General features: G+C 46.0%; 1 protein-coding gene across 1 annotated transcript; it reads left to right on the top strand.

The window, feature by feature from the left end:
* The first annotated feature begins 4,943 nt into the window (after window positions 1–4,943).
* Window positions 4,944–9,325, top strand: BAMBI (BMP and activin membrane bound inhibitor). Its single transcript, XM_064505862.1, has 3 exons — window positions 4,944–5,226; window positions 7,795–8,082; window positions 8,525–9,325. Exons 1-3 carry the CDS (start codon window positions 5,151–5,153, stop codon window positions 8,941–8,943), a joined length of 783 nt encoding a protein of 260 aa, XP_064361932.1. The 5' UTR covers window positions 4,944–5,150; the 3' UTR covers window positions 8,944–9,325.
* Window positions 9,326–12,887: the final 3,562 nt, after the last annotated feature.

Here is a 12,887-nt window from a genome sequence, read left to right as displayed (position 1 = left end):
CTATCGATTGGATCACTCTGGCCCCCGTCCTAGCAGCGATGCCTCCAGGAGGATAAATGCAAATCGTCCTATTGATTTGGAGGAGTAGGAGTGCAGCTCATTTGGGGAGAGAGAAGGATTAGCTTTAAATGAAAGAGGTATACTGATGATATGTCAGCAAATGCTTCACTTTCTGGGCACCTTAGAGTGTCTCTGTTTTGTGTCCTGTATCTGGGGGGGAAGCAGACTGGTTCCACTTGGATGATACATCCCCCAGGCATGGAGAGCTGGTTCTTATGAAGCATGCGCTAGCCTTGTTTCCTATTTTTTTTATATGAACAGGTAACACTGAGCATCTCTGGAAATCAGCACCCCCCCCCCCCCCCCCCAGTTTGCAGGTAACTGAGTTTCACTTGGGACATGCTAATTGCTGCTGAGAGTGAGCAGGCATGCTGCGAGCAGGCCTCCATCCGCCCCTTTGAACTGCCCTTGTTACACGGGGGATAAAACTACCTGGGAGTTATTAACCTGCGGGAACCTGCTCGGCAGCCTGTCTGTCGCCGGGGGAGCGGTTGGCGGAGGAGCCAGGCTTCGGGCTCTGCAGAGTCTTCGCTCCCAAAACAGCTACTTGATTCGAGAAATCCCTGGCCAGTCCCAGGAATGGGATGCTAAGGAAATTTCATGGAATTGCATTATGTTCCCTGTCCCCTAGAGCTTATGCTGAGCATAGCTACGTTAACTTAAATCTTATGGTTTTTTTTCTTTAAAGGCAATAATTAGCATAAATAAAAGCAATTTGGTAGAATTAGTTTGTGTATCATATCTGAAATGGTGGGAAAATAACTGGGAAAAGAAAATGTTCATCTGTTAGTGTCGGACAGTTAAAAAATACTGCTCTGATTAAGGTTGTTCCAACGAAGCTTTAAGCAGTCTCAATGCTTTTTATTTCCTATCATTTCCAAATGAGCAATTCCCTGCCAAATCACAACTGCAAGGTGCAAAAAAAGAATGGATATGGTGTGCTAACACTGCTTTTGATACCAATTTTAATGCCTTAAATGTAGTAGTAATCCTCCTTTGCTGATGAAATCGGTGTATTATGTGGCAGTATTGGCAAATGTTAGCGTGCACATGCAAATATGTAAATATGCAAATCCAGGGCTCCCTCAGGAATGCAGGTTTCCCCTGGACAGGGCTGCTGTAATGCAGAGACTGGAGAGGAATGCAGAGTGGATTTGTGAACTGCAAATGTTATCTTTTTTTTTTTTAACCTTTTTTTTTTTTTTTGCAGGGTGGTCGTGGTGGAAGGTTTCAAACAAGCAGAGAATATTGTGTTAGCACAATTGGGTCTCGATAGAGGTACGCTGAAGGGTTATATCCAAACATTTGGGGGAAGCGGTGGCGAGTTGCCAGCGTGCCAGGCAAGTTTAAAGAAGGGTGAAGAATTCAAAATAATGTTCAAAGCTGCCAGATAAAAGAATTACTCTTCACTGCAAAGCACTTTTCTAGTGGGAGTTCCTTAAACCAGGGGTACCTGCAGGCTGAAGTTTCAGCTTAATTTAGTCCATTGACGCTGGTGGCAAATACGTGGTAGGGAGCAGCAGCAGGCAGAGGCGCTGATGCTGATTCATGTTAAAAGGAGAAAGGGAATATATGAAAGAAGTAATACAAAGTGGGGAGGTTGATTTTTATGGAAGTCTTGGGATCCCAGAGCCAGAGAGGAACTTTTTTCTTGTTCAAAAAAATGTACTCTAAAAGCACTGCTGGCTCTGCCTCTGTCTTGGCTTGTTTTATTTTCTTCCTAGAGCTAGGAAAAAACTAAACCCCTCATGCCAGCCACCCTCCTGTGCTGCTGTTGGGTCTTGCAATAAATGGAGCTTCCAGAGAAGATGGTGGATGTGGTCCGGGATTTCATGGGAGGGATTTCACCAGCTGAAGACAGGAGGGAAACTCTTCCAGGGCTGGACTTCTGATGTGGGAGTGGGCCTCTTCTTCTATGTGATTGCAAAAGTGGGGGGGAAGCCAGCCCTGTGCTGAGCAGTGTCTTGCCTGATAGCAGTCAGGATTTGGAATAACTTAGGACCTTGGATGCTTTTCTAAATTGGTCTTTAAGAAGTGCTCATGTCCCTGGCAGAAACTTGGTCCTGCAACTATTGGCCTGCAAAATGAAGTAGAAGAACCAAAATGGCATTTGGGCGGCCTGCAGTGCCTCTTGAATGGTTCTCTTCTTTTTGTTGGGAATTTTGTCTTTTCAGCCACTGTGTGCATGACACAGTGTTGAGCTGATGCAGAAGGGAACATCCTCCTGTGAGACGCCTCCCAGGGCAGTCCCCTGCTCTGAGGAGCGCCGGGGCTGATTTTGCAACCCTCCAAGTCCTCTACCCCTACTTTTTCTGGATGCCTTCGCTGTTTCTGAGCAGCCCTGTGCTTTGCGGGATGGTGCAGTCATCACAAGTCAAGGCTCCAGGCTGCTCTCACGGCTGCTGGAGATGCGTCATGCAGCCTCGGGCTTCTGACGCTTCCCTTGTTGGTTCCTTGTAGTTATTATCCCACATTCCTGCTGGTTGCAGAACATGTTGTTATTATTGCTTTGTGCTGGGTCTGTCTCCTGTCCCTTTTTTTACAGGCCGATCTGGCCCTATTTGTTCTTGCTTCTAAAACAAAAGCAAATTAGCGCTGCAAAAGCTGAATTACTTTGTTTACATGATGGTCTGTCAGAGGACCCCACGCAATCCTTGCGCAGCTCCCTGTGTGGAAAACCAGCAAGTTCAAGTGAGCGAGGATATGGGGTAAGGCAGTTGAACCGTCCTGGCATCCTGGCTTGTCCCATAGATTCCCAAAAGGGAATTTAAGTTAATTGCTTTGACAGAAACTAAAGTTGGGGAATAATCCCTACCATTCCTTTTCCAGTCGTGGCATTTCAAGCATGTCTGAAGCACCCAGAATTTAGCAATTTTTTACAGTAAATTTTAGATCACGATTCAAACATGACAGCTGTCAATGAAATTTGCTGCTGAAAACTGATTTCAAGCACGTTGCCTTCTAGTTAGTCTGTACACATTCCCTCGGACAGGATGTTTATAACATTCAGGGAGTCTCTCATGTTACTTAGTGCAATAATGTGGCTCCATGGATAAATCCATTTCCAGTCTGTTGGTATCACATGTAACAAATAAGACCTGCTAAATGCACTTGTCACTGGTGGTAGGAGCAGAAGAAATGATACCTGCAGAATTACACATGTTCTTATAATGATTATAAATTGTCATGAATCATATTTTCTTATGTTTGCAGATGAATGTCTGATAGCCAGTGCCAAGAGTGGGTGATATGGTTTGGCTGATCTCGCTGTTTTTATGATTTCTAAACAGAAACAAGAATTAGAAAATTACTTTGTGGTAGAGTGCAAATATGTATAGCATAAGCGTAAAGACTGCGGTGCAGCACACATGTATCTATCTTATACATACGTAAATTGCAAGACTCGCAGTAAAACCATTACACTGCGTGATGGCATCAGCACTAATTAGCTCTAGATCCAGCCTGTTCCTCTCTGCCAAAGTAAACTGGAGTTATCTCAATCTCAGATTTCATATTTCCTCCTTTCTCTTTCAGGGGAGGAATGTCTGTCACAAGATACTATATCCTGAACTGGAACCATCTTTAAAGACTCACAAAAATTCCAAATTAACATTCTAAAATAATTGTTGCTATTAACCTATTATCTACACATTGTCCAGCAGATTCAATACTAGTGGCAGACCCAAGTATTTAAAGCATTTTGCCCATAAATGGGAAACAGTTGGCATGCAAATACTGTAGAAATCACGTCTTATAATGTGTAATGAGAGCAGAAAGTAGAAAACTAAGTTAGCAAAGAAATTTTAACTATGGGACATACTGCTTTCAGGAGCAATATACAAAGGAAAACTGTCCAAGCTGGATGTGACCTGTAGGAGCTTTTTCTGGCTGTGTCAGTCTGATGATGGAGCATCACCTCTTACTTCCATTCCCAACAGCTGTTACTAAAAGGAAACGTTGAAAGGAAAACAGCGTTGCTGTAGGAGGTGTTTGCTAAGTGCCCCAACCCGCAGGCCTGCTGCTGCACCTCGGACACGGGTAGGGTAGCGGTCCTGTGAGGGACGGGCAGGAGCGGGAGCCCAGCTGTCCCGGACACCGCAGCCCCCGTGACCACTGATTTTCGGGGGGAAGTGCCGGAGGCCCCAGGCCAGCGCAGGGACCCGCCGCTCGGCAGAGTTACCACGTGGCTTTTTTAGCTCCTGGGAGCATCCAGTGCAAACGCAGGTTTTCCGTAGCCTTGTGAGAAGCTGCTGTAATGCAACTTCTGGCATCCGTGACATTGCACCGCCTCTGCATCCTCGTGCAGCCGTGAGTGTCGAAGCAGAAAGGAATAGGGGTAGCTCCAAGGACGTGCCCAGGGCAGGGCCTCGGGCACGGGCTAGTGAGCCCAGAGATGGAGGATTTAATCTGGTTTCGTTTTAACTTTGCCTTTCACCATGCAGAAAGGTTTTTATAGTGCTGTTTATTCATTAAAGATGTCTCCAGCAAACTTTCAGTCAGAGCCATTATATTTGTTTATGCAACTCGCAGAGCGTCGCTGCCCGTAACGGGGTTATTTTGAGTAACCGCCAGGACTTCGCCCTCCCGGCCCTGCCGAGCCCTGAAATCAAGTCACTAGACGGGAGTTTTCGAGGCGGGGGCGATCCCGGGCCCCGCACGGCCCCGGCCCCGGCCCGGGGCTCCGGGCGCCGCCGCCGCCGCCGCCACCGCCGCCGCCGCCGCCGCGGGGGGGCAGCGCGGACGATCCGCGAGCGGCGCCGGACGGGGCCGGGGCCGGGGCCGCGGCCGGGCCCCGCCCGCCCGCGAGCGGCGCCGCGGCGCAGCCAATGGGGCGGCGCGGGGCGGCCCGGCCCGCGCCCGGCGCCGGCCGTATTTACAGCGCGGAGGCGCCGCCGCCGGCCAGTGAGGCAGCGCCCGCCGCGCCGCTGCGTCCCGCGCCCGTCCCCGTCACTGCTGCTGCTGCCGCCGCCGCCTGCTGGGGAGCGCGGGGGGCTGCGGCGCGGGGAGCCGCCACCGGCCGCCGCAGCGGTGCCCGCGGGCGAGCGGCCGCCGGGGGCTCCGCCGGGGCGGGCGGCGGTGCGGGCGGGTAAATGGATCGCCACTCCAGCTACATCTTCGTGTGGCTGCAGCTGGAGCTGTGCGCCATGGCCGTGCTGCTGACCCGAGGTGAGGCCGGCGGAGCCGCGCCGCCTCGGAGCCCTTCGCCGGGGCTTTGTGCGGGCGGCGCCGCCTCTGCGCCGGGCGCGCGGGGTGCGCGGAGGCGCGGGGAGGGGGCCGGGGCCGGGGCCGGGGCGGGCTGCGCGGAGCTGGGGGCGGCGGGGAGTGTTTGCTCTGGCAGGAGGGTGTAATTAACCCCGAGCAGCAGCGCTGGCCGCGCGGAGGGAGCCTCCGGCCCTTCAAAGCGGGGAGCGAGCGAGTGAGTGATGGGAAGTCGCAGATACTGCAGCTATGTATGTGCCCGGTAATGATATAATTAGGGGATCACAGACTTCTGGCTGCTGCTGACTTCAAAAGCTTTAAGAGAAGCCTGCAGTCTCTCCTGTAGCCATCTTGACTAAAAGCAGACATTTTTCTTTAATAGCCGCATACAGTAACAAGAAAGAGGAGGGAACAGAAGGGCATTGTTCACTGTTTCAAAATACTAAATACCCTTTCTGGCCTTTTGCATAGCACAGGAAGAAACTTTATGAATTGACAGAAATACAGTTTTAATACAGTAATACAAAGTCCATTCTGTTTCACCAAAAATGTGGTTTTAATTAGCGGTTGCAATAGCCTGATGACTAGTCTGTCAGCTTTTGTTTATAAGATTGTCTTAGGTCAATAAAATGCAGAATTTTAAGCAGGCTTGTATAAACAGTTAAAAAAGAAGCATGCATAGTGCTTCACTTCTCTCCTGTGCTGTGCCTAGGTTCATGAAAAAAGTGTCAGCTGTGGTGGTGTTCCTCCTTCACATCTTATTTTTAACTTGTAGTTGTTGTTGTCACGCCGTATGCTTTTTCAGAGGGTGCAGGGGAGAGACCTAAAGCAGGATGCTCAGAAAATGATTGAGCGTAACTCCAGCAGGAAGAGGCTTTTCTGTAGCATGCTGGATGGGAACGTGTGTGAATCCAAGGAAAATCAGGTTCCTCGGTCTAAAAGCCCAAGGGCGTTAGCGCAGACAGGAGACAGTGAGACACTCCATCATTTGGCTTCTATTAAGCTGAGTTATTAAAGAGCAGTGGGAACTTGGAGGCCTGGAGCCTGCAGCAGCATTTTGGGGAAGGTATAAGGCAGGCTGAAGAGTGCAAGCTGGCTTGATCGAGGTGGTTTTCCCCATCTTTCAGAATACCTTTTAGGCGCGTGTGTGTGTGGGGGAGTGCCATGAAATGGGCTGGCTTCAGGGAATCTCACGGATTCATTTTGGAGTGCAAGTTGTAAAAGGACAAGATCTGACAATTTAATCGATTTTTGAAGCCTTGGTGCTGTTGTGATGTCGAGTACACCAAACACATTAAAGTAGCTTGAGTCCACATCTTCTGAGGTGATGGCTCCAAAACCTGGCTTCCTCTGCATCCTTGAATTGATGTATGTTTGAGTTTCAGCTTGCCTAGAAAGACTCAGCTTTCCCTACAGCACAGGACATGCGTAATTCGTACCAGAGCGGTTTGGAGAGCACAAAATGAAGAGTTTTATGAAGGGAACTTTTTTATCGCTTCCTTCAGAAATTTTTGAGGTTTCCTGAGAGATTTTTCATACAGCCGGTAGAGGATTTTCAGTCTAAGTGTTTCCCCTTTTGACCGCATGTTGGATTGCATGCAAAACTGGTGGTGGAGGGGGGAGAACAACTTTTATACTCACGATTTCAGCCCATTTAGTAACTTTATGTTTGAGTCAAGAAACATTGACTTTGGCAAACAAATTAATTGTAAACTGTACAGTTTGTTTTACTAAAAAGCTTTTTTGCATGAAGGGCTACTTAAAAAATTTTCTCTTTTTCTGGAGAAATTACAAATAGTTGCCCAGTTTTACGCAGCAAAAACCTTCCCGACAGGGAGATTTTTAGATGGTAATGGTGCTAGGTAATAGCTTTATAAGGTGTTAGTTAAACCTCTTAAATCTTGGCACAGTATTGAGAGGTAATAAACAATTCAGCAGTTCCGATTAAATATTTGTGTGACAAATGAAAAAAAAATAGAGATTTTGTGTGTTGTGCCCAGTATAGAAAAAAAAGCATGCAAGGTTATCTTTATAAAAATAGAATGCTATTCCTATAGTAATAATTTAAAGCATAGGTGAGACTTTCCTATAGGATTAAAGGTATGTATTTCTTTAATTAAAAAAAATAATTTTAAATGTGGTTTAACTGCTGACAGTGAGTGGAAGTAGCTATAAAACAGTCTTGTTAGTTATTTAGACTGGAAAAAAATGCCACGGTGACCTTCCTGCTCCCCCCCATCCCTGGCTTAGTGAAATGTTCTTGCTTTAATTGAAGGGACCATGGTACTAGTAATTATAACAAGTGCCCCGAGGCATTTGCTGAGATTAAGGTTGCAACGAGGTAGGCACTGTACAGTGATGGCAAGGAAACAATCCCAGCCCTCATGGACTTACAGTCCAGAGGAGTACCCAAAAACTGGTGCTGTTAAGTTTGATTACTTTTGTAATGCTTGCAGCTAATGGGAGCAGTAGCTAGTGAGGTGACTTCAAAGGACCGAATTCTTACCTTTCTTGCACAACTTTGTTTTTTTTTAGGTGAAATCAGATGCTACTGTGATGCTGCACACTGTGTTGCGACTGGCTATATGTGTAAATCCGAGCTTAGTGCCTGCTTCTCCAGACTGCTGGATCCCCAAAATACGCATTCCCCACTTACGCACGGCTGCTTGGACTCTATTGCAAGCACAGCTGATGTCTGCCAAGCGAAACAGGCACGAAACCACTCGGGCACCACCATGTCCACGCTGGAGTGCTGTCATGAAGACATGTGCAATTACAGAGGACTGCACGATGTTCTGTCTCCTCCCAGGGGCGAGACTTCAGGTAGGGCCAGGCAGTTGCAGTGAAATCTCTGTTCTAGGCTATAGGCTTGTGATAATCAAGACCTCGTATGTCTGCTATTGATTTTGTTGTTAATGTAACTAGAGACACCAGCGGGAGAAGCGTGTGGCTGGATGGAGGGAAGCATCTCAGCTGAATAGCTTTTATGTCTGCATTAGTAATAGAGGTCTGTCTTGCCTGCTTGACATTGCTTTTAAGAAACAATGGCAGTGGCATTCCCAGTTAGGTCAGCTAGCGGGGTAATAAATTCTGCATCATAAACACCCTTAGAATCTTGTCTTTCCATTTGTAGGAGAAATTTCTGTAGAAATTACAGAGCACGTGGCTGTGGCTCCTTAAACCAGTGTGGGGTTTAAGAGGTAGTTTAAATATAAAGCAGTTGTTGAAATTGAAATAAGCTTCACATCGTTTTCTCCCTTTGCAGGACAAGGGAGCAGATATCAACATGACAACAGCAGGAATCTCATCACCAAGGTGCAGGAATTGACCTCTTCAAAAGAATTATGGTTCAGGGCAGCTGTAATTGCTGTTCCTATAGCTGGTGGGCTAATCTTGGTGCTCCTAATCATGCTGGCCTTGCGGATGCTCAGGAGTGAAAATAAGAGACTGCAAGATCAACGACAGCAAATGCTTTCCCGTTTGCACTACAGTTTTCATGGACATCACTCGAAAAAAGGGCAGGTGGCAAAGTTGGACTTGGAATGCATGGTGCCTGTAACTGGTCACGAGAACTGCTGCATGACCTGTGATAAAATGAGACATTCGGACCTCAGCAATGATAAAATTCTTTCACTAGTCCACTGGGGAATGTACAGCGGACATGGGAAGCTGGAATTTGTATGACCAATTATTTTTTAATTTGGGCTAAACATACTCTATGAACTCTTGAAGGCCTTTGGGTTCTGCTGGACAGGAGCACTTTATCTGAAAAACAAACTCTCATAAATCATCTTTGAGAAACAAAGGACCTCAGCAAACAGAATCTTGGATATTTCTTCTGAAGGATTCCAAAAGTTGTCTTATTTGCACAGAGTAAAATACACTCAAATGTATTGTTTGCTTTAAAGTTATGAAAGCAAAAATTAGAAGTTGTAAACACTGTCACCAGGGTTATCTGAACTGTAGGGAGCTGAGAACTGAGTTATTATAATAAACTGTATGCAAGCTCCTATGTTTCCTGACTTATTGTAAAATTTTTTTTTAAATATATATATTTTGTCTGAAACTTGTTTGTGGCTTTTTGTTTTAGAATGTAATTGTTTTTTTTGGGGGGGTAGAGGTGTGGGGGACAGATCAAGGTGGTAGTGTTAAAGCCAGGCATAGTGTTTAGATGCTGAAAACAGCCTATTTTCCTACTCAGTGAGGGAAATCACATGATTATTCCTGAAGGAGGGTGGCAGCTTTATTGTTTAATACTTGAAGTAGCAGTGAAGCTACATCCTCAATTCTTGTTTCTTCCATTTTCCTCTTAGCTGCCTAAGAATTAATTTAGGTTATGCCTGATACCTATCTCTTCTTGTCTCTGTTCATGAAGAAGTGCTTCTTCTCTCTGTGCAAACCATGTCAAAAAAATCTCCTAATTCTTCATAGCTGGTTTTCCTCACTTTTCTCACAATTCTTATTTTCTGTAATCTTTTTTTTTTTTTCCTTTGAACCTTTTACTCTCAGCTTTATTTGGGGGGGGGTTGGGGGCATCAAAAAAAAACCCTGAAGACAACTCTGCTGTGTATAATACTTTTCCTGATAACCCCTCTGGGCAAAATGGAAAGCAACAACTGCCTTGCTCTTTTATAATGCAACTAACTGATATTGCATGCTGCTACTTTTGTGGGGGACTATTAGACTGAAGAGTCAACAGTGTTCTCACTTTTATCTCTGGCTCCTCCTCTGTGCTCTGCTTGCATAGATGGCTTTTCCTCCCAGCCTGTACCTGTGCATTTTGTTCCTTATCCTCCTTCAGCTATTTGGCTTCACTTGATCACTTCATTTGTTCGATGCGTAGCTGCTAAAAACAAACAAAACCCCTGAAACATCCAAGAGGCTTATAGTATTTATTTTTCTTGCTCTGTTAGACTTTCTTGTAGTAATTAAAGTAGACTCGCTTAAAAGGCAGACCAACATGATGGTAAAAAGATCCAAAATGCTGCTGCTGGAATTGAAAAATAGGTAAAAGGCTAGTATTAATTATGTTTAAATCACTTCAGAAATGCTTCTAATTCCTTCTGCTCTAGTGGAAAAATGAGCCCCTGTTCTTGCCCTCAGTGAGGAAGGGGGTGGCCTAATTAGGGATACAAAAACCTTGGAGCAATGCTCCGGTTCTGTGAATTGGTCCCCAAATCTCAGGGTGCTTGGAGCACTGTGGCATATTGCTTTGGGATATGCAGTCTGAAATAAAAAGAGTTGTAAGAAGGGAAAGCTGCCCCTATAGGTCACAAGTTTATGTTCCTGAAAGTACTCTTAAGCTGTATGGTAGGCTTGTTGGAGATAAGTTGGTCACTTGGCTGTGCAAGCAGAGGTACTGGTATTGCAAACTCACCGTACAGTTAAACGCTCATAGAGGCAGAGCGCAATGAGAGCCAGGGTTCCACCATGCCTGTGTCTGCAGCATTAAAATATGGCTCAGGAGAATTAGTTTCATCTATGTGCCTCAAGCTGCTGACTTTTCATATTTCCTTTACATGCCTGAAGAGTTGCTTTCAGTGCCACAAGTTTTGCTCTCCGCTATTTACCTTTTTCTGCTGCTACTGTTTAAGAGATGATGTGGATGTAACCGTGCTAGGAACCTGGCCCATGATGATCTGGCTGACCCTTCAAAATGCTGCTTTCCTGTAAGCACTCTGCCCCTTTTCTGTGCTGATATCAGTTGAAGTCTGGGGCAGTTACCTGCTCTACCAAATATATTTTTTTTTGTGGAGGACTGGCTGGGACTTGGTGTTGAAAGAGACAAATCTGGAATAGTGTCTGTCGCAAATGGAGCTGCAGGAGTAGTTACGATTAGACAATTCAGAAGATGCAATGGCTAAACTTTCGCAGTGTTCTCTCCAGAGCTCAGAAGGAGCACGTTGTATAGTCATCAAAACATCCTGTGACCTTCGCTACTCATTTGCTGCTGATTTTAATACATAAGGGCCTATTTATACTTGCCATTGAAAGGCTAATAAGACCAGGCTACTCTTAATTGGCCCCTTGCTGTGGAGATGTTTTAAAGAAGAAAAGAGATGTTTGCCTTCCTCTGCAGTCTTCAGAGCAGGGCCACTGAGCCTCCGGGGGAAAGCACGCAGGTCGGCAGCTGCCTTCTGGTGCTGTCCTATTACCTGGGCTGGTATGTGCAGTTTAGGTGTGGTAGCTGATATGGCCTGCAAGTTTCTAGGCAGTGAGTCTTTTAAAGGTGACATGTGGACTTCCAATTTGTTTTAAAGCCTATGTATTCAGGAAACTGTGTTACAAGCCCTGGTTTCTGGTCGCAGCTATGTGAGTTATAGAATTAGCTCCATGTTTTCTTACTGAAGCTTTACCAGACTTCAGGATCCCATGGGTGGAGAAGCAAGTAGCGGCTATCTGCGTAGGCTAGACAGTGTGGGGCGAACAGAGACAGCGTCCTCCCATGTTTCTTCATCAGTGACTCTTCTGGAGTACACAGGTGCATGACTGCCAGGATATGACTTCTTAAATCAGATTTTCCATTGTTAATTCCCAGTGTTAAGTGCACATTTGAAACTAGCAGTCACCTTTGCTGGTGCAAGCTGATAGCCTTTAACCATGGAAGCAGTGCTACAGTGGGAGAAGTTAACGGTCAGCATTCTGCCCAAGCCACGGTTTATACACAGCTTGGTTGGTCTGCACTTTTGATTCTGCTTTTGCTTCCTCAGCCAAACAGAAGGAAATATTTTAGAAAAAAAAAATCAATTCTGCAGAGAGTTTTTGACTTCAAACAGGCTGAGAAAAATTGAGCTGTTCACCAAAATCACTTGGCAGTTCTGCAGACCCTTCTTTGAAGACTACAGTATTTATTGCTAATAAGTATTTCTGTAGAGGCTGCTTATTATATCTGCAGATCTCACCAGTACGAGTTTTCCATTACTCTCCAGTTTTAATCTATATTCCTGTAATAAGGAGGGACCTTAGTGATGGTCCACGGGCTTCCCTGGTGCTGGTGCCGTATCAGCCATGGATAGCAAACAGCCTTGCGAGGCAGGGAACAAACAACATTTACAGCTGCAGAGCCTGGCCAGAGGCTGGAGTCCGGAGAGGTGACACAGTAACTGATGGCTATCCTTTTAAAGTGTATTTGACTTAGGGGCCTGGATTTGTCATTGTGCTACACACTCTCAGATTTCCACTGCAGACAATAACAACTACTCCTTTCTTTGAAACTGCTGCAAGCCCTGGGATGCAAGAAGGACAATCCTCTCTATTTCTGACTGGAAAGTCTCTCCGATTGGAATAAGTGAAATCAAATGTCCAAGATGTAATTTAGCTTCCCCTGTGCCTCTCTCTTTCCCTGATTCTTTTCTCCAAACAATAATGGTTGTGGCTTTTCTCTGTCTCTGCTTGTCCCAGTCTGGAGAGCCGTTGGATTGGTATGTCTCCTCTTAACTCCTGCTGAACTGATTCTATTAAAACTTCCTTACTCCATAGGGGGTTTGACCTTTTTCTGAAATACCAAGTGTGTCTGCTTTGGAAATCACAAACTTCTCCTCCTCTAAAGAGCCTGTAAATCTGGTTTCAATATTGGGTGATTACAGGCTGTGCAGAGAGCTTGAAAGTAAGCAGCCACTTCTGGTAGC

The sequence above is a fragment of the Dromaius novaehollandiae genome, chromosome 2 (genome assembly GCF_036370855.1).
Source record: "Dromaius novaehollandiae isolate bDroNov1 chromosome 2, bDroNov1.hap1, whole genome shotgun sequence".
In the NCBI taxonomy this organism is placed as follows: Eukaryota; Metazoa; Chordata; class Aves; order Casuariiformes; family Dromaiidae; genus Dromaius; species Dromaius novaehollandiae.
The sequence above is the reverse complement of the archived record's forward strand: the minus strand, read 5'-3'. Positions and strand labels throughout refer to the sequence as shown.

What these genes read in the sequence shown, in the direction of transcription:
- BAMBI (XM_064505862.1), top strand. Translation starts at nt 5,151, where the DNA reads ATGGATCGCCACTCCAGCTACATCTTCGTGTGGCTGCAGCTGGAGCTG. An exon ending in GGCCGTGCTGCTGACCCGAG is followed by an intron (nt 5,227 to 7,794) that starts GTGAGGCCGGCG and finishes GTTTTTTTTTAG; the next exon opens with GTGAAATCAGATGCTACTGT. An exon ending in TCCCAGGGGCGAGACTTCAG is followed by an intron (nt 8,083 to 8,524) that starts GTAGGGCCAGGC and finishes CTCCCTTTGCAG; the next exon opens with GACAAGGGAGCAGATATCAA.